Source organism: Oncorhynchus tshawytscha, linkage group LG12, assembly GCF_018296145.1.
Source record: "Oncorhynchus tshawytscha isolate Ot180627B linkage group LG12, Otsh_v2.0, whole genome shotgun sequence".
NCBI lineage: Eukaryota > Metazoa > Chordata > Actinopteri > Salmoniformes > Salmonidae > Oncorhynchus > Oncorhynchus tshawytscha.
In genome coordinates this window covers 35,208,706-35,229,275 of record NC_056440.1, presented here as the reverse complement: position 1 = coordinate 35,229,275, position 20,570 = coordinate 35,208,706, and the positions used below count along the sequence as shown (strand labels likewise).

General features: G+C 46.1%; 1 protein-coding gene across 8 annotated transcripts in view; it reads right to left on the bottom strand.

Annotated features, from left to right (window-relative positions):
* The window catches only part of LOC112263040 (citron rho-interacting kinase), a 60,763-nt gene that overhangs the window by 10,203 nt on the left and 29,990 nt on the right, over positions 1 to 20,570 (bottom strand). For 2 of the 8 annotated variants that reach the window (XM_042331642.1, XM_042331643.1), the window contains 26 exons: positions 20,387 to 20,561; positions 18,396 to 18,593; positions 18,243 to 18,296; positions 16,229 to 16,426; positions 15,046 to 15,239; positions 14,834 to 14,969; positions 14,575 to 14,679; positions 14,279 to 14,419; positions 13,644 to 13,766; positions 13,259 to 13,478; positions 12,646 to 12,816; positions 12,347 to 12,370; positions 10,592 to 10,765; positions 10,271 to 10,451; positions 9,893 to 9,981; positions 9,600 to 9,704; positions 9,324 to 9,493; positions 3,658 to 3,702; positions 2,663 to 2,743; positions 2,358 to 2,493; positions 2,092 to 2,231; positions 1,880 to 1,972; positions 1,545 to 1,653; positions 994 to 1,122; positions 725 to 805; positions 464 to 542 (listed from right to left, as the gene is read on the bottom strand). In XM_042331642.1, coding sequence (XP_042187576.1) covers positions 464 to 542; positions 725 to 805; positions 994 to 1,122; positions 1,545 to 1,653; positions 1,880 to 1,972; positions 2,092 to 2,231; positions 2,358 to 2,493; positions 2,663 to 2,743; positions 3,658 to 3,702; positions 9,324 to 9,493; positions 9,600 to 9,704; positions 9,893 to 9,981; positions 10,271 to 10,451; positions 10,592 to 10,765; positions 12,347 to 12,370; positions 12,646 to 12,816; positions 13,259 to 13,478; positions 13,644 to 13,766; positions 14,279 to 14,419; positions 14,575 to 14,679; positions 14,834 to 14,969; positions 15,046 to 15,239; positions 16,229 to 16,426; positions 18,243 to 18,296; positions 18,396 to 18,593; positions 20,387 to 20,561 — 3,351 coding nt within the window. The remainder of the gene's footprint in view (positions 1 to 463; positions 543 to 724; positions 806 to 993; positions 1,123 to 1,544; positions 1,654 to 1,879; positions 1,973 to 2,091; positions 2,232 to 2,357; positions 2,494 to 2,662; positions 2,744 to 3,657; positions 3,703 to 9,323; positions 9,494 to 9,599; positions 9,705 to 9,892; positions 9,982 to 10,270; positions 10,452 to 10,591; positions 10,766 to 12,346; positions 12,371 to 12,645; positions 12,817 to 13,258; positions 13,479 to 13,643; positions 13,767 to 14,278; positions 14,420 to 14,574; positions 14,680 to 14,833; positions 14,970 to 15,045; positions 15,240 to 16,228; positions 16,427 to 18,242; positions 18,297 to 18,395; positions 18,594 to 20,386; positions 20,562 to 20,570) is intronic. The other 6 variants (XM_042331644.1, XM_042331646.1, XM_042331645.1 and 3 more) reach the window with 6 other exon arrangements.

The window sequence follows — 20,570 nt, the reverse complement described above, 5'->3', positions numbered from 1 at the left end:
TACTTTCATTGCAAAGTAGATTTAACAAGAAAAGCTGTATGACCCTGATTTAGCCCACTGCAGTAAAAGGTTAAAAGGTACGCAAGCCGCTTGTGGATTTGTCAGCTCCAGTTCCACCTCTGACATCCGCATCGGCTGTTTTGGCAGTGTCAATCTGATTTCATCTAGCCTCAAGTCTGGAACAACAATATACCCATCAGTCTATTCCGAGAGTTGAGAGGAATTAATAACATCATGCTAAAATCAATCATGTCTGCCATTTAGCACAATGGATGAATAGAAAATGAAAATCAGACATGGGGGGGGGGACGTTATTGGAGATCACTTCTCTATTATTGTGTGTGTTATTCTCAATTTGTGGCATTGATTGTGGTCGCATAGGCCTACTCGGACAAATACTGAAGCTTTTGTCATGTGCAAGTTCTTATTGTGTGAGTTTGTGTTTCGGTCGTTTTTTCTTTACCCAAGTGCAGCATGTCCCTGAACCTCGATCACATCCAAGGAGTTAAAGTATGTCACAAACAGGTAGGGCTCTCTGTAAGCTGTTCAAGACAGATAAGGAAAGGGTTACGTTACAAAAGTCACAAAATACGCTACTGGTACTCAGATTCACATTTCTAGCAATGTTCTTGTTATGACAATACTACATCAAATCCACCACAACGCATACCACTTTGTTAGAACTGTACTATGTGAAGATACAGATACTGTATACTGTACACACCAAAGGCCAGGGGCAGACGACTCCATTTGATTTCTTCAGTGCGGCTCCTTCGTCCGTATGCGTCCACAAACACTCCAAACTCTGTGACAGAACAATAGTCCTTAACTACTGTGTCGATGAATGTACCTTGGAATGTTTTACAATCATTCTGTGGTTGTGTGGGGGCAATACAACACAATGTTATGTGATATGTACAGTAAAACAGGTAATACAATATCACCACGGCAAGATGAATTTATTGCAATTGCAAATGCCAAGACAGATCTCACCATGGAAGCAGAGCAGGTACTCCTCCTTCTGCAGAGTGCTGGTGACCTGCATTATGGAGATGGGGAAGCTGTGGCAGGAGGAAGCAAACACCGCCGAGGCCAACGACATGTCCTTCTTATCCAGGAACTCTACAGGGGCGACACAGTGTATAACACGCTCTCTGTCACAGATAGGGTGGTAGGTAGCCTAGTGGTTAAGAGCGTTGGGCCTGTAACTGAAAGGTCACTGGTTCTAATCCCGAGCCTAATAAGTGAACAATCTGTTGATGTGCTCTTGAGCAAGGCACTTAACCCTATGCGTTTAGGGTTGCATGAGCATTCATGCAAGTTGTTCTGGATAAGCGCATCTGCGGAATGACTCAAATGTAAATATAGAATCAGCATTAGAATAACCATGGAAAGGATTTAGTGGCATCAACCTTTTTAACACGTGAATAGTAGAGTGGCTTGTTTACATGTAGCATTTTTGGATTGGTCACATTTCATTTTCTGGTACTCATGAGTTCCAGTGGGTTTACTGAGAGGAACGACCAACAACGAAAGCCACTAACCCTCCAGGACATACTGCTTCATCTCAATCTCATAGAATTTGTTGGTGCCGATGATGATGCTGTAGCTGGTCAGGTGGATGCAGCTGCAGGGCTCCAGAGTCTCTATCTCCTGATGGAGGGGTGGTAGAAGGAGGTTGTTAGAGAACTAGCGAGGGAAAACAGCTGCTGGACTGATAGGAGGAACAGACTTTTCTTCAGTTGCAGTTCAATATAAATGAGGTGCATGTCTAGTCACTGTGAGCTGTCTTGTGGGTCAATTTAATTTCCTCTGTAACCAGAAAGTGATGTTTATCGTGCCATCTGATAATTTGTTTCAACTTTGAGGTGATACTCACCTTGCGAATGCAGAACTTGTTGAGGTTGTCATTGTAACGCAGAATTGTAATCTTGTTAGGCATTGCTGCACAGATACAAGGCCCATTATCTATCTGTAGACAGACACATCCACAAAGTCATTGACAGTTATGATAAGGGATAAGCATTTCTTCGGTCAAAGGATGACCAATTGAATCAATGCCCCCAACCACTAAGAAACCACTAGACTTACTCTGCCTGCAGAGAAGAGGTGGCAGCCCTTGACCGTCTCAAAGATAAATGGCTCCAGTTCAGACTGGGCAGGCAGGTGGGACTGGGCCAGAGACTGCTTCACCTTTTTAATCTCCACCAGACACAGCGCCCTCTCATCCCCTACAGGCCAAACACAGACATTACCCCTCCCTTCAATTCAGTCGGACAGACAAATAAATGAGACAGTTGACGATGTACTGTATATATGTGCTGTTATCACTGATTGAGTCAAGTCGGCTTTCATACCAACAATCATCAGCAGCTTCTCATGCTCCTTCATGATGTGGATCTGGAAGACGGAGCCCAGGCCAGGGATGTGGGTCAGTGAGTTTTTGATTACATTCAGGGCGTACAGACCCTCCTCAGAGCCCACTAACACTATCTGTGAGAGGGGAAAGAGCACACGTCACTGGTAGTGTACTGTACACTGTGGGACTACATGAGGGACTACATAGTGCATATGTTATCAACACACGTAAAAGTGGTAAGGCGGAAGAGAAAAACTATCAACCCATACACTCAAAAGTCTAGTTTACTCTTCATTATATTACCTGGTCTGTGAGGGGGAGAGTACAGTTGATGTCAAGCCTGTCATCTCCCTCCAGCTTCAGCAAAGAGTTCCCAAGCAGTTTCTGGTGGACGGGAGACAGAAACACAGGGTCAGGAGGCTCACAGGTTCAGTATGGTGGGAGAGGCACAGTCGGGAAGCTGTCAGGCTTGGTATAGGAACAGAAAGTGGGCTTATATTAAGGTAGTTGGGTGGGTGCAGAAACAGGGTAATCAGGCAGAGTGAAGGGGGGTAGAGAGACTCCACAAAAGGGGTGTCAATCTCATTCCACAGAGGGCTGAGTTTCTGTGGCCTTTTGGCTTTTCCAATCTACTAAAGACCTAGACAACCAGGTGAGGGGAGTTCCTTACTAATTTGCGACCTTAATTCATCAACCAAGGACAAGGATTGAGCGAAAACCCACGGACATCCAGCCCTCCGTGAAATGAGTTAGACACGGGCTCTACATGGTAAGAAGTGAAAGCTGACAGTACTACCAGACAGACCACTTGTCCTGGCTACAGGAAGGCCTATTGTGTGCATAGGGCTGGTTATATCACTGTAATAGGCTCTGTGATGAGTATGTTCACTCATCATGAAAGTTGAACACCTTGCAAAACATGACATTTGAGTAAAGAAATATACAGCGAAAAATGCTATCCAATGATCTGATCACAATACATCAAATCAAAGATATTGAACAAAAGATAGTTGCCAGGTGCTACAACAGTCAGAAAATCACTCACAGTCAACACAACTTTGATAAGACAATAGAGGAAAGCATGGTGGGGATAACCAGCGTGTGGTCACAGCGTGAGGTGAACAGCAGGAAGATGACCACGCGCTCAAGACAAACATGCACAGAATTATTCTGTTTTGTCATTGTAAATGTTGTACTGTAATCGTAAATGTATTATAATTGTAATTCCGTGTATAAAGTGCCTGTGTGTCTGGTATCAACAGGAAAGCAGACAAAAGTAGCCTCATTAGACTCTTTACCTGGACCAGAGGAGACAGAACCATCTGTGTTTTGGACACAGCAGCCTATGTGCAGTGAAACCCCATGGAGCAGGCAGAATAGAGCAAATCAACAAAACATGCCCACATACAGGGACATACAGTATGACATGATGAAAAAGCAACAAACAGGAATGAGAGAGAGAGAGAGAGAGAGAGAGAAGAGGGACAATTAACGCCACATATAAGAGACACCATGGATTATTTATAAAACTTTACTACTGCAGTAAATGATTAAAAAACAAAACAATTCACAATTATTTATACAGATTTAGTGGATGGATGCATTATACTCAGGATCCTATCAAGCATACAAGTATGCTGTAGCGAAGAAGAAATCTGATGGTAAATGTAAAGTATATCCCTCATACAGTAAAAATACTGTTTTAACCTTTGATGAGTCAGACCTCAGGCATCCAAACAGAGAAACTACCTTAAAAGACAATAGCCAGGGAAACAGGTCTATATTTCCACCTGGTATTAATGACAGATATATAGTGTAGGTGAAAGCTGAATGAGGACCGACACTTTCCACCATTTACCAAACTCTTATAGTAAACGATGAGTTCTCTCTTGTTGCTGAGTGAGCCCTGTCATTAACTGTTGAGAGTTGAGCACAACCAGGATGTGGACATGAAGCTAGGGTTAGAGTTGAACTTGGATGTGGAAATGAAGTTAGGGTTAGAGTTGAACTGGGATGTGGACATGAAGTTAGGGTTAGAGTTGAACTGGGATGTGGACATGAAGCTAGGGTTAGAGTTGAACTGGGATGTGGACATGAAGTTAGGGTTAGAGTTGAACTGGGATGTGGATGTGGATGTGGACATGAAGTTAGGGTTAGAGTTGAACTGGGATGTGGACATGAAGCTAGGGTTAGAGTTGAACTGGGATGTGGACATGAAGCTAGGGTTAGAGTTGAACTGGGATGTGGACATGAAGCTAGGGTTAGAGTTGAACTGGGATGTGGACATGAAGCTAGGGTTAGAGTTGAACTGGGATGTGGACATGAAGCTAGAGTTAGAGTTGAACTGTGATGTAGACATGAAGTTAGGGTTAGAGTTGAACTGGGATGTGGACAAGAAGTTAGGGTTAGGGTTGAACTGGGATGTGGACATGAAGTTAGGGTTAGAGTTGAACTTGGATGTGGACATGAAGTTAGGGTTAGAGTTGAACTGTGATGTGGACATGAAGTTAGGGTTAGAGTTGAACTGGGATGTGGACATGAAGCTAGAGTTAGAGTTGAACTGGGATGTGGACATGAAGTTAGGGTTAGAGTTGAAGGGTTAGAGTTGAACTGGGATGTGGACATGAAGCTAGGGTTAGAGTTGAACTGGGATGTGGACATGAAGCTAGAGTTAGAGTTGAACTGTGATGTAGACATGAAGTTAGGGTTAGAGTTGAACTGGGATGTGGACATGAAGCTAGAGTTAGAGTTGAACTGTGATGTAGACATGAAGTTAGGGTTAGAGTTGAACTGGATGTGGACATGCAGCTAGGGTTAGAGTTGAACTGGGGTTGAAGCTAGGGTTAGAGTTGAACTGGGATGTGGACATGAAGCTAGGGTTAGAGTTGAACTTGGATGTGGACATGCAGCTAGGGTTAGAGTTGAACTGGGATGTGGACATGAAGCTAGGGTTAGAGTTGAACTGGGATGTGGACATGAAGTTAGGGTTAGGGTTGAACTGGGATGTGGACATGAAGTTAGGGTTAGAGTTGAACTTGGATGTGGACATGCAGCTAGGGTTAGAGTTGAACTTGGATGTGGACATGCAGCTAGGGTTAGAGTTGAACTTGGATGTGGATGTGGACATGAAGTTAGGGTTAGAGTTGAACTGGGATGTGGACATGAAGCTAGGGTTAGGGTTGTGGTTGTGGTTGAGGATAGGGTTAGGGTTTAACTGGGATGTGGACATGAAGCTAGGGTTAGAGTTCAACTGGGATGTAGACATGAAGCTAGGGTTAGGGTTGAACCGGGATGTGGACATGAAGCTAGGGTTAGAGTTGAACTGGGATGTGGACATGAAGCTAGGGTTAGGGTTGAACCGGGATGTGGACATGAAGCTAGGGTTAGAGTTGAACTGGGATGTGGACATGAAGTTAGGGTTTATGTTGTGGTTGAGGATAGGGTTAGGGTTTAACTGGGATGTGGACATGAAGCTAGGGTTAGGGTTGAACCGGGATGTGGACATGAAGCTAGGGTTAGAGTTGAACTGGGATGTGGACATGAAGCTTGGGTTAGGGTTGAACCGGGATGTGGACATGAAGCTAGGGTTAGAGTTGAACTGGGATGTGGACATGAAGTTAGGGTTTATGTTGTGGTTGTGGTTGAGGATAGGGTTAGGGTTTAACTGGGATGTGAACATGAAGCTAGGGTTAGAGTTGAACTTGGATGTGGACATGAAGGTAGGGTTAGAGTTGAACTTGGATGTGGATGTGGACATGAAGTTAGGGTTAGAGTTGAACTGGGATGTGGACATGAAGCTAGGGTTAGAGTTGAACTGGGATGTGGACATGAAGCTAGGGTTAGAGTTGAACTGGGATGTGGACATGAAGTTAGGGTTAGAGTTGAACTGGGATGTGGACATGAAGTTAGGGTTAGAGTTGAACTGGGATGTGGACATGAAGCTAGGGTTAGGGTTGTGGTTGTGGTTGTGGTTGAGGATAGGGTTAGAGTTGAATTGGGATGTAGACATGAAGCTAGGGTTAGAGTTGAACTGGGATGTGGACATGAAGCTAGGGTTAGAGTTGATCTGTGATGTAGACATGAAGCTAGGGTTATTGTTAGTGTTAAGGTTAGGGCTAGGCAGTGGGGTAAAGTACTTAAGTAAAAATACTTTAAAGTACTACTTAATTGTACTGAAGAAAAATATAAACACAACATGTAAAGTGTTGGTTCCATGTTTCATGAGCTGAATTAAAAGATCCCAGAAATGTTCCATATGCACAGTAAGCATATTTCTCTCAAATTTTGTTCACAAATTTGTTTTCATCCCTGTTAGTTAGCATTTCTCCTTTGTCAAGATTATCCATCCACCTGACAGGTGTGGCATATCAAGAAGCTGATTAAACAGCATGATCATCACACAGGTGCACCTTGTGCTGGGGACAATAATAGGTCACTCCAAAATGTGCAGTTTTGTCACACAACACAATGTCACAAATGTATCAAGTTTTGTGGGGAAATGCCCTTGCCATGCTGACTGCAGGAATGTCCACCAGAGCATTCTCTACCATAAGCCACCTCCAATGTCATTTTAGAGAATTTGGCAGATCATCCAACCGGCCTCACAACCGCAGACTACGTGTATGGCATATTTGGGCTAGCAGTTTGATGATGTCAACGTTGTGAACAGAGTGCCCCACGGTGGCGGTGGGGTTATGTTATGGGCAGGAATAAGCTACGAACAATGAACAGAATTTAATTTTATCGATGGTCATTTAAACGCACAGAGATACCATGACAAGATCCTGAGGCACATTGTCGTTGTCATTCATCCGACAGCATCACTTCATGTTTCAGCATGATAATGCACGGACCCATGTCGCAAGGATCTGTACACAATTCCTGGAAAGTGAAAATGCCATGGCCTGTATACTCACCAGACATATCACCAATTGAACCTGTTTGGGATGCTCTGGATTGACGTGTATGACAGCATGTTCCAGTTCCTGCCAATATCCAGCAACTTCGCACAGCCATTGAAGAGGAGTGGGACAACATTCCATAGACCACAATCAACAGCCTGATCAACTCTATGCGAAGGAGGTGTGTCACGCTGAGTGAGGCAAATGGTGGTAACACCAGATACTGACTGGTTTTCTGATCCACTCCCCAACCTTAAGGTATCTTTGACCATCAGGTGCATATCTCTATTCCCAGTCATGTGAAATCCATAGACTAGGGCCTAATGAACTTATTTCAATTGGCTGATTTCCTTATACTGCATGAACTGTAACTCAGTGACAACTTTGGAAATGTTGCATGTTGCATTTATATTTTTGTTCGGTACAGTTTTTGGGGGTATCTGTACTTTACTGTACTATTTATAGTTTTGACAACTTTTACTTTTACTTCACTACATTCCTAAAGAAAATAACAAACTTTTTACTCCATACATTTTCGCTGACACCCAAAAGTACTTGTTACATTTTGAGTTCTTAGCAGGAGAGAAACATTTTCCAATTCAGGCACTTATCATGACATCATCCCTGGTCATCCCTATTGCCTCTGATCTGGCAGACTCACTAAACACAAATGCTTCGTTTGTAGTGTTGGAGTGTGCCCTTGGCTATCCATAAACTAAAAAAGAAAAAAGAGAATGGTGCCTTCTGGTTTGCTTAAACCAGTTAAATGTAACTAAGTGTATTCGAAAAGTAAGTATGTATCATAAGAGAGCCATAAAAAACAACTAGTAATGCTGCATATTCAATGAAAGGTTCAAATCTCACCTTTCTGGTAAAAATAGTTCTCAGTTGCTGAGGTGTAGTCACTTTTGAGGACACAAGCTCAAGTGCACAGTACAACTATGATTAAAAAAATAGGCAAATATTAAATATTTTATACAATGTATTAGTATTCAACCAAACTGTATGAATAAGGCTTGACATGACTTATCTGGTTTCTAAATATAGCATAATCAAATTATGAAATGACTAACTACAAGACTTCACTTTCCTTATAACTGTACAATACATATTTGTATGTTTAGGGTTAGAGAAAATGTGCATATTTTCTAAAGCGAGACATTTGTTGTGAACAGAGCTCTATCTTGACTTCCTGAACTCGTTAGAAACTCTCCTTTCATCTCATATTAATCTTGTCCATCTATGACAAACAGAAAGTGTTTTTTGTTTAAAATCTAATAATTATTTTGATTAATGGCTATAAATCGATCTACCGTAATGACATCCCTCTCTCCTGCTGCACTACGATGCAATGACTGCAGGCATGGGTTTTGTCAGTGGCTGTGATGTAGGGTTCAGCCGGGAGTTGATGGACAGTCGAAAGAGCGAATGAAATGGTTGTAGGGACATCCATCCCAGCTTCTAGTGTTGGTCAGAGGAGGTACCAAGAGGATTTATAAGGAACTTTTACTTTTGATACTTAAGTATATTTTAGCAATAACGTTTACTTTTAATACTTAAGTATATTTAAAACCAAATACTTTTAGACACTTCCACAAGTAGTATTTTACTGGGTGACTTTTACTTGAGTCATTTTCTATCAAGGTATCTTTACTTTTACTCAAGTATGACAATTGGGTACTTTTTCTACCACTGGGGCTAGGGTAAGGTTTAGGGTTAGGGCAAGGTTTAGGGTTAGGGTTAGGGTTAGGGATAGGGTAAGGGTCAGGGTTAGGGTAAGGGTTAGGGTTAGGGTTAGGGATAGGGTAAGGTTTAGGGTTAGGGTTAGGGTAAGGTTTAGGGTTAGGGTAAGGTTTAGGGTTAGGATTAGGGTTAGGGTAAGGTTTAGGGTTAGGGTTAGGGTTAGGGATAGGGTAAGGTTTAGGGTTAGGGTTAGGGTTAGGGTTAGGGTTAGGGTACGGTTTAGGGTTAGGGATAGGGTAAGGTTTAGGGTTGTATGTTATGTATGTCAGTAAGTAATTATACTAATTTAACTCCATAGTGGTGAGTACTGTGGTACTCACTGCATCTGCCTCAGCCTTCTCCCGAGATGCTCGCCCCCCTGCCACCACAGACTCCAGCACGGCCACCCAACGCTGCTTGTCTGGGAAACTGGGAGCCATGAAGTACAGAGTCTGTCCGGGCCAGCACGACGTGTGGGGGTGGGACTCCAGCTTCAGCACATACGGCACATCTACACACATCACAGCACAGTGAGGGAACGAGGGGAACAGTTCTTTCCTAAGCACAGATCATGATACTACTAATAAGTTAATAAGTCAACACAAGTTTGTGGGTACCTGACTTTGCGGTGTTGGGCAGCTCAGACGCCCCGACAGCCCCGTGCACCATCACCTCTCCATCAGAAAGACACAGCTCAAACTCATCCAGTGGCTTTACTGAGTCTGAACAACACAAACAGAGGGAAATCAACATTCACTAAGAAATACACAGACTAAAAGGCACCAACTGGCAGCAATCATGAACACTGTAAGCTAAATTAAATAAGAATGATTTGTTACCAAAAAAATCGAAAATAGTTCAACCTATTTCATAATGATATGTACTGTAGGGACAGGAAATGGAGTGAGACCTTCTCTGGGCTCTGATTCATAGATGGTCACCTTGGTCCCATCCAGCACCACATACTTCCTCTCCCAGCCCTGGCCACGCTTCCCATTCCTACAGAACAAACATGTCTGTCACTGGGCCAGCAGCATAGACTATCACAGAGATAGTCAATGCCTAGAACAGATGAGGATAATACTGTAGCCTACAACTATACTTTAGTACTAAAGAAACATCTCAGATCAAATCAAATACAGTGAGAGGGATTAGCAATAGTCTAAATGCAGTCAACTTGAAGGGTAAGCAGACAGTCCGTGTTGATCTATAGTATAGTCCTATTAGTCAAATTTGTTTCACAGTAGTAGTGGGCATGAAGTCCACACACCAGAATTAACAGACCCACCTGGGCTGCTTCATCCACCCCTCCAGGCGAACATGTCCGCTGGCCTCTTTCAGCTGCAAGCCAGGGGAGCTGCCCTTGTCCCGGCACAGCGCCTCAGCCATGTGCAGGGCACAGTCCCCAGGCAGGCCGCACGTGGCAGGAAGGCAGGGGGAGCATTTTGGATGGCACAAAGCATGACATTCTGAAGGAGAGAAGAAAACTGTTCAAACTAGGAATGCCAGAATCACAGTACTGTATGAGCCACCCTTCTGAAAAAGCCTTGCTCAACAGAAATGTGCCTGATCATTATGATGGGGAGAGGATGGTTGGAACATAACATACCGACACAGGTGGCTGCCTGGCGACCAAAGTGCACGGTATCCAGGCACACAGTACACTTGGCAGCCCTCATGTTGAGTCCCACGGTGAAGCGGTGAGGGGTGTTGTGGTGAACGCTCTCCCTCTGCCTCCCCCTCTCCCTGTCCCTCTGACTGTCCTTCATGCGATGGCCATACTCTGAACACAGCCAGGAAAGACAGTGAGGAGGGACGGTCTCTATAGCAACCACAATTATCGGTTTGTTTGTTTTTTAACAAGGGAAAAAATCCAGTGCACCGTGTCATGACAGTTGTGCAAGTGAGGCAACGGAAAGGAAGCATCACCAACATAATGTGAAAACGTTATAAAGATAAAGAGGATCTGAAATGAAAAGGTAAATCATATTGATCCCAACATTCACCAGTAATCAGTTCATAACTGGAACTTAACACATGCATCCAAGAATCTTCTCATTGAGGGAACAGGATGAATATGTTCCAACCAGGGGAGGCTGCTGAGAAGAGGACAGCTCATAAGAATGGCTGGAATGGCGTGAATGGAATGGCATTAACCACATAGAAACCAAGTGTTTGATATATTTGAAAACATTCCACTGATTCCGCTCCAGCCATTACCACGAGCCCGTCCTCCCCAATTAAGGTGCCACCAACCTCCTGTGGTTTCTACATTGCGGAATAAGGTGAAAAGCTGAAAAGAAAACCCCCCTCTGTAAGGTGTGCAGGTCTGGGTTGCAGTGGTTCAAGGTGCAGGGCAGATAGCTGCCTGAGAGTCAATGGATTGGAGTGTAGGCAAACAGAAGTAAAGGCAATTGCTTCAGATTTCCAAAGCTGTGCACTTAGAGGGAGGAAAGTTTAGCTCAACAACAGAGAACTATGGAAATGTTTTCAGTCTCAATTCTCCAAGTAGAATACAGACACATACACTGTGTGTCACAAACACATAATGGCTTTTTTTAACATGATATGTTGATTTTCTGTTAGCTGGTAATGTCCAATCATCCAATATGCTGGTTTGAATTACATTTCTACAATGATTTACCTGACGCAAGCCAGGATTGAAAATGTCTTTATGATTTATGTACAGTACCAGTCCAAAGTTTGGACCCACCTATTCCTTCAAGGGTTTTTCTTTATTTCTGCTATTTTCTACATTGTAATGTTAGTGTTAAAGAAATCTAAATATATTTTATATTTGAGATTCTTCAAAGTAGCCAACAAGTGTGTGGGAACTTCTTCAAGACTGTTAGGAAAGCATTCCTCATGAAGCTGGTTGAGAGAATGCCAAGTGTTTGCAAACCTATCATCAAGGCAAAGGGTGGCTACTTTGAAGAATCGAATTGGTTTAGGTTATTACATTATTCCATATGTGTTATTTCATAGTTTTGATGTATTCACTATTATTCTAAAATGTAGAAAATAGTAAAAATAAAGAAAAACTCTTGAATGAGTAGGTGTGTCCAAACTTTTGACTGGCACTGTATGTAAAGACATGTAAACTTACATTCTATGAAAATACTTTAGTTATTAATTGAAGTGAATACTAGAATAGCTAGAATAATTTAGTAGAGAGGCATTACTGGAAAGTGGAAACTCCAATACAAGCATTAGAAACCATAACGTAGCATAGTATACTCTATAGAAACATCTGCCACTTGATCCCAGTGCAGAGCTTTTCAAATCTGGCCCATTCGGAGTGTGGTAGAGAGGCAAAAAGGAAGGGGATAGCAAATTGCGGGCTCCATGAGTTAGGAGAACTTACTTTCAAAAGTGACTCTCCTTCTCTCTGTTGAGTGTGAGAGACAAAGGACAAAGGTCTAAGGCATTAGGAGGAAGAGGAATTTCTGTAGGACAGTAGTAGCCATCAGGAAAGCTTGCCTGAGTGATTTTAGGTCCAAGTATCTTTATAATGTCAGTTGGTGGCCTATTACTTTAATTATACTGCATTATATGGAAATATGGACACACTGCTGAAGGCCACACAGAGGTCTCATCTGATGCAGTGTGTTAGCTGGGCATAAACACTCCCATGTCCCCTTTTTCTCCTCCAGAAGGACTCACCCTCGGGGGTGGCAACCTCCTTCCTGCGGCCAGAGTTAGCGGTAGCCAGCAGGCTGCTCGGGCCCTGCTGGTGCTCGGGAGACTTCACCATGGCAGACATCATCATCTGCTGGCGCGATGTGCCAGGGGTAGCAGGGGTACCACCATGGTCCACAGGCTTGTACTGGACTGCTGAATGTGTGTATATGTGTGAGAGTGAGAGACACACAGAGAGAGAGCGAGAGAAAGGAGAGAGAGAGAGAGGTGAGAGGAGAGAGAGAAAGGAGAGAGAGAAAGGAGAGAGAGAGAAATAAAGGAGAGAGAGAGTGAGAGAAAGGAGAGAGGAGACAGAGAGAGTGGGAGAGAGAGATTGAGAGAGAGAGAGGTGAGGTGAGAGGTGAGAGGAGAGAGAGAAAGGAGAGAGAGAGAGAAATAAAGGAGAGAGAGAGCGAGAGAAAGGAGAGAGGAGACAGAGAGAGAGCGAGAGAGAGGAATCAAAGGAAAGTCACAAAGAAGTGTTGTTTGGGCCTGGTGTGAGTTTGTTGTTCTGCTTGAAGCGATAGCATGCGCTGGACTACAGCCGTGGTCTTTAGTGGGATTATTTCCTGTTTATTTGAGATGACTGTGTCCTTACCTTCCTCTCGTAGGGAGCGCAGCTCCAGTCTCATCTTCTGCAGTGCATCCTCCAGCTCAGAGCAGCGGGAGCGCTCCTTGTCCAGGGCCATCTTCATGTCGCTGTACTGCAGGGGCACCGGCTGCACAGAGGGTACAGGGGACACCTGCTGGGGAACCTGGGACTGGCCCTGGGCCACCATGGCAGCCAGCAGGTCCTCTCTGCGCCGCCCAAATAGACCCTGGAACACACACACAGACATAATAACTGTCACAGGCAAACATTTTGAGAAAAGATTGGGGGTAGAATGAAAAGAGCCCATAGCAGACGCTAGTTAAAGGTGCTCTAGAAATGTATTCATGTACTCTGTGTCTCTGTACCTGTGTTGTGAGCTGTCCAGTCTCACCTTTTTCTTCTTGGAGCCCCCCTGGTCCACCCTGGCCTGGAGGAAGTCTATGAGTTTGGATTGCTGGGTGATGGTCCCCTCCAACTTCACTTTCTCATGGGAGAACACAGCCTGCAGGTGGAGCTAAGTGAACATTACTAAGGCAATGAATTTTTACTAACGTACCTCTCTGTGTGTGTGTGTGTGTGTGTGTGTGTGTGTGTGTGTGTGTGTGTGTGTGTGTGTGTGTGTGTGTGTGTGTGTGTGTGTGTGTGTGTGTGTGTGTGTGTGTGTGTGTGTGTGTGTGTGTGTGTGTGTGTGTGTGTGCATTCATGCATGTACGCACGTGAGTGTTAGTGCGTATGTGTTTGTGCGTGTTTGCACATGAGCATATTTGTGCATGTGTGTTTGCGTGTGAGTGAGTGAGTGTGTGAGTGAGTGTGTGAGTGAGTGAGTGAGTGAGTGAGTGAGTGAGTGAGTGAGGGAGTATGTGTGAGGGAGTGATTGTATGTATGTGTGAGTGAGTGAGTGAGTGTGTGTGTGTGTGAGGGAGTATGTGTGAGGGAGTATGTGTGAGGGAGCGATTGTATGTGTGAGTGAGTGAGTGAGTGAGGGAGTATGTGTGAGGGAGTGTGTGTGAGGGAGTGTAGCTGTACCTGGATGTTCTCCAGCTGGTACTCCAGGTCAGTCCTCTCAGTCTTCAGCAGGTCAGTCTGGTCCAGAGCCTCCTGCAGCCCCTGGGTCAGCCGGAAGATGTGGCTCTTCTGAACATCCATCTGCTGCTGCAGGTTACCTTGCTGTGGAGGGACACCAGCAGTATAAACATGATGTGATGTTTCACTTCTCACAAGACGCACAAACATATCGGGTTATAATAGAGGCATTTTTAACATGACATGATATTAATGACTCAATTGCAACACATGCAGAATGAGAGGAAAGCATAACCCACGTCATCCAGCAGCCTCTGTTTCAGCTCCCTCTCACTCTCCAGTTTCTGCTGCAGACTCCTGGCATTCATCTCCAGCATGGCATGCTTCTTCTCCAGTTCATTCAGCTAGAGGGCCAGAGGCAAGAAAATATGTACAGGTCTGCTTTAGCCAAACAGACAGAGAGACAGAGAGACAGACAGAGAGAGAGAGAGACCGAGAGAAAGACAGATGGATACACAGACATAGAGAGAGATGAACAGGCAGACACATAAGGCTCACTGTGTCAGAGAGGCTCTCTGCTTTGAGTCTCTGGTCCTTGAGGGCCTCCTGCAGAGCCAGAATCTCAGCCTTGTGCTCCTTCACTGCCTGTTCAATAGACTGACGAGCCTCCGAGTTGCGCTGGTCCGCACGCAGCCTGAACAGGAGTAAGAGAGGGGGCCATATGAGTGTGTGTGTGTTTGTGTGTTGGTGTGTGTTTGTTTTTGTGTTACCTGTTCTGCTTCTCGTTGTCCAGCAGTCTCTGGATCTCCCTGGTCCTCCTCTCAGCCTGGTTCTTCTCTTCCTCCAGGGCTCCCCTCCAGGCATCCCATTGCCTCTCCTTCTCCAGCAGCTCATCGTTCAGGGTCTCCAGCTCCAGGACCTGCTCCTCCAGCATGGTGCACGTGGTCTTCAGCGTTTCAATGTTCTAACACAGGACAGGGGGGAGGTTAAATGAGAATAGGAGAATAGAAGGCACTGCTCTGCTCTGTTCCTACAGACAACATGAACAACACAGAGCGATTGCAGGGGAAAAACGTACACTAATACAACCATTTAAGGAGATTTTCATGGTGCTTTGTGGCCTTAATGAAGCAGCTCTCTGAGTAATAGACATACTATCCCAAACCAACATCAGCATTGTCATATATCAATGGGTTGTGCGCCACAGTTAAAAGTGCTTTTGAGAGTTGTATAGATTCATGAAGGCAATGCATTTTGCCTATGTACTGTACATAGGGCTGACACTGAGCTAGGTTTTTATGCTTCCTATTTCTCTGCTTGAGACAAACACTGGGATACAAATATAGCTGCAGCAGCACCATGGTCCTCTGAAGTCCACGCATCCAGGGCTGACACGACCTGGGAACGATGTGGATGACACATCCCTCCCACTCACGGTCGGATCCCTCATCTATGACTTCCATCCCTGGTTACACAACCACTAGCTAGGACAGAGAGACTGAGAGATGAAGCTACTGAACGCCTACACACCCCCTCCCACAGGGGCAGAGCACAGCGTCACACAGCCTCCTATTCCTCTCACTGCTCACTGAGCTAGCGCTTCATAACAAAAGAACAGTCCAGTATCTTCTGCCTGATTTATACTCCACTTAATCACAGTAGCTGCTGAAGTGTGTGTGTATGTTTTTGTGTGTGTCACCTGTAATTGATTGTTGAGGACCGAGGAGAGTTATGTGTTTTGGGGCATATATGAGAGAGAGAGAGAGATTATTTCACTTCTGTTCATTATCCATTTCACTTTCTTTGGCAATGTAAACATGTGTTTCCCATGCCAATAAACTCCCTTGAATTGAATTGAATTGAGAACATGAGAAACTAGACTCTCCATGAACACATTCTAGTAACATTAGAGTGTTGTACACTGAGCAGGATGGGTGTGAGCGTGAGTCACACCTGTTTCTGGTTGTTGAGGTGCATCTCACGGTCAGCCACCTCGCGGCGGAGGCGGTCCACGTCCTGGCCCAGCTGCAGGCGCTCCTCCGTCTCGTCTGTGGCCTCGTCCAGCTGCTTGGACAGATAGAAGTTCTGTCTGTTCAGCTCAGAGTTCTCCTGGGTCAACTGGGTCAGCTGCTCCTCCAGGTCTGTGATCACCTGAGGGAGGGATGGAGAAGAATTACACTAGGTTCTTACCAGCATCTCAACACAACTGTATATGTTTTCAATGTATACTACGATGTAGTGATGTAGTGGTGGACCTGTTCATCATGTAGTGAAATAGAATGACCAATCAATGGGAGGGGGGATTAAGACTCATCATTTAAATGACCGTTGACGGACAAGAGTGGAAAGTCCTCACCAGAGCGTATGGATTTAATCGAAACCCGCACAGCGTTTCGTTGGATTACCGAACACTTGAGACGATCACCGTGAGTTTCCTTCAGTGAATGCTGCGTACATTACAGCCCGCTAAGGCAACCATTTTGCAATTAGAGATAAATATCCATGGAAACATGATTATCTTAGACAGCCTTCATGTCACTCTCCAGGGCTGAGCAGGGAACTGCATAATCTATTCATCTGCATCATTATGTCCTCTTAATCAGCCAGCATACTAGTGCATACCCTATTCAAACGAAGGTTAGAGGTTTCTGAAGCTGAGTTAGATGTTATTCCTCTCTCTGGGGAGCCGGCGGCTCTGTACCGTGCAGGACGACAGGGCAGAGGAGTGAACAAACATCAGTCATCTCTCTCTAGCAGGCCCTAGGGGCTGAGGACTGACAGAAATGACAAAATACTCAGAAGAGATGGGAGGTCAACAATGGGACTGATAAGCCGGGATCTGTTCATCAGCAATGTACTCTCTCCATCCTACTGGGTGCTCATGAACACACACACACACACACACACGCCATGTTTGAAGCTCTGTAGTTTCCTTAAAGGACACAGAAACACAGGACAGTCTAGTAGCAGAACCCGGGGTAGATTAACACTGGTGTTAGCATCCAGGTGTTTGTGATTTATTACAGTGGGTTTGGTTAGAATGCACTACCCTCTAAAGATGTGTAAACAAAACCTAGCCAATTCCCAACAACAGCCAAAGCACCCAGACCTTCACCTCCAGGCATGTTACATAACACTTGTCATCAGTACATAACAGTATCTATTGATATACTACTATCTCATGTCAATGCAACCTTGCCCATGTTTCATTTCTGCTGTTTTTAATGGTGCAGGGCTGCAAGAAGCACTGTGTTATCAATGATCTAAACAGAACAAACAGGTGCCATACACAGAAATAGACATGGGGGGCCAGGCGTAACAATCTCAATTTGTTTCCGAACTTGGGAATGATTGCCTGAATATCGGCCAGACGAATCTAGGAAGAATACTCTTTCTCAACAGCTTGCGAGTGGGAGGATCACAAAAGTAGGGCAAGGGGATAAAGAGAGACCATTATGTATTAACCACAATGAGACCCAGCAGTGATTCAAACAATGTGACTTTGAAGGTTTTTAAATCCCTCACCACAACACAATAACCTCATCTTCCCAGGGTTAGTTTTCATGCGCTCGCTGACAAAGAGATATGAAAAGATATGGGTATATATTATTCATCACATCAACCTAAATACAAGACTTAGTTCTATTCTTGGCAAAAAAGATATGGAGGAACCGCATAAAACAAATGGATATTTTTCTAAATAGTAGAAATAGCAGCGGGGATTGAAAACAGACGGATAACCTAATTGATGCTCTACTTTTTTCCTGGAAAAACAAAGGCCTCACTGAGCGTGATGGCTGGAAACACGGCCAATGGAAATCTGTAATAGCTGATCGTATCTGATTCAACTCAGTTAATGCCTTCGAATCCTGAAAGGAGTGAGAGAGAATAGAAAGAGAGAGAAAGAGACAGGGTAAAGAGAGGTAGCAGAGAGAGAGAGAAAAGGTGATACAAAGGGGTGGCCTACCGCACAGCTGTCTCTGAGGGCATCATACTTGCGCTGGATCTCGTCTCGGTGGGCCTACCAGACAGAGAGAGAGACATGTTCGGTGGCTGTACTGTACGTCATAATATCACAGTAATAACAGCAGACTGGTATGTGTGTCCCTCCTGCACTCACTCTGAGAACACAGATCTCCTCCTCAGCCTCAGCGGTGGTGTCCTCCAGCTCTGACTTGGCCTGCTGCAGCTGACTCTCCACGGAGTGGCGTGCCGCCTGCAGCCCGCTGATCTGAGACACCCTCTCCTGCAGCGACAGAGTCAGCTCTGTCACCTGACGTTTGATCTCCAGCTTCTGCTCCTCGTGCTCCAAGCCCATCTAATGACACGAGGGACAAACAGAGAGAAGGGAGAGACAGAAAGGAGTCAGGAAGAGGAAGGAGGGATCCAGATGGGTCAGTGAGTCAGAAAGATGCTGATCTGGCAAATCAACAACCCACAGTGGAGCTTGACCTTTCACCTTCCATGACCCCTCTATCTGGCATCCCTCTCTGCCCAACCCGTCGACTGCTCTCCTGGCCCTCTTTTCCTCCTCCTCTTTTCACCTTCCTCCCCTCTCCTCCTTCCTGTGACATCAACCTTCCTCCCCTCTCCTCCTTCCTGTGACCCCAACCATCCTCCCCTCTCCTCCTTCCTGTGACCCCAACCATCCTGCCCTCTCCTCCTTCCTGTGACCCCAACCTTCCTCACCTCTCCTCCTTCCTGTGACCCCAACCTTCCTCCCCTATCCTCCTTCCTGTTACCCCAACCTTCCTCCCCTATCCTCCTTCCTGTTACCCCAACCTTCCTCCCCTCTCCTCCTTCCTGTGACCCCAACCATCCTGCCCTCTCCTCCTTCCTGTGACCCCAACCTTCCTCACCTCTCCTCCTTCCTGTGACCCCAACCTTCCTGCCCTCTCCTCCTTCCTGTTACTCCAACCTTCCTCCCCTCTCCTCCTTCCTGTGACCCCAACCTTCCTCCCCTCTCCTCCTTCCTGTGACCCCAACCATCCTCCCCTCTCCTCCTTCCTGTGACCCCAACCTTCCTCCCCTCTCCTCTCCTCCTTCCTGTGACCCCAACCTTCCTGCCTTCTCCTCCTTCATGTGACCCCAACCATCCTCCCCTCTCCTCTCCTCCTTCCTGTGACCCCAACCTTCCTACCCTCTCCTCCTTCCTGTGACTCCAACCTTCCTCCCCTCTCCTCCTTCCTGTGACCCCAACCTTCCTCCCCTCTCCTCCTTCCTGTGACCCCAACCATCCTCCCCTCTCCTCCTTCCTGTAACCCCAACCTTCCTCCCCTCTCTCCTTCTTCCTGTTACCCCAACCTTCCTCCCCTCTCCTCCTTCCTGTGACCCCAACCTTCTTCCCCTCTCCTCCTTCCTGTGACCCCAACCTTCCTCCCCTCTCCTCTCTCCTCCTTCCTGTTATCCCAACCTTCCTCCCCTCTCCTCCTTCCTGTGACCCCAACCATCCTGCCCTCTCCTCTTTCCTGTGACCCCAACCTTCTTCCCCTCTCCTCCTTCCTGTGACCCCAACCTTCCTCCCCTTTCCTCTCCTCCTTCCTGTGACACCAACCTTCCTGCCCTCTCCTCCTTCCTGTGACCCCAACCTTCCTGCCTTCTCCTCCTTCCTGTGACCCCAACCTTCCTCCCCTCTCCTCCTTCCTGTGACCCCAACCATCCTCCCCTCTCCTCCTTCCTGTGACCCCAACCTTCATCCCCTCTCCTTCTTCCTGTTACCCCAACCTTCCTCCCCTCTCCTCCTTCCTGTGACCCCAACCTTCCTCCCCTCTCCTCCTTCCTGTGACCCCAACCATCCTGCCCTCTCCTCTTTCCTGTGACCCCAACCTTCTTCCCCTCTCCTCCATCCTGTGACCCCAACCATCCTGCCCTCTCCTCTCCTCCATCCTGTGACCCCAACCTTCCTCCCCTCTCCTCCTTCCTGTGACCCCAACCTTCCTTCCCTTTCCTCTCCTCCTTCCTGTGACCCCAACCTTCCTCCCCTTTCCTCTCCTCCTTCCTGTGACCCCAACCTTCCTGCCTTTTCCTCCTTCATGTGACCCAAACCTTCCTGCCCACTCCTCCCCTGTCTGCCCTCGTCCTCTCCCCATCTCCTCTTTCCTCTCTCCTCACCTCTCTCAACCTCGTCTCCAGCTCCAGCACTCGGCTCTTGTTGCTCTGCTCCTGCTGGCTTATCTTCTCCAGATGCTCCTCCAGCTTGGCATTCTGGGCCTCCAGTTTCCCAGCCTGGGACTCCAGATAGAACTTCTGCTGCCTCAGCTCCGAGATCATCTCCTCCTGGGCTTTCCTGTCCGGC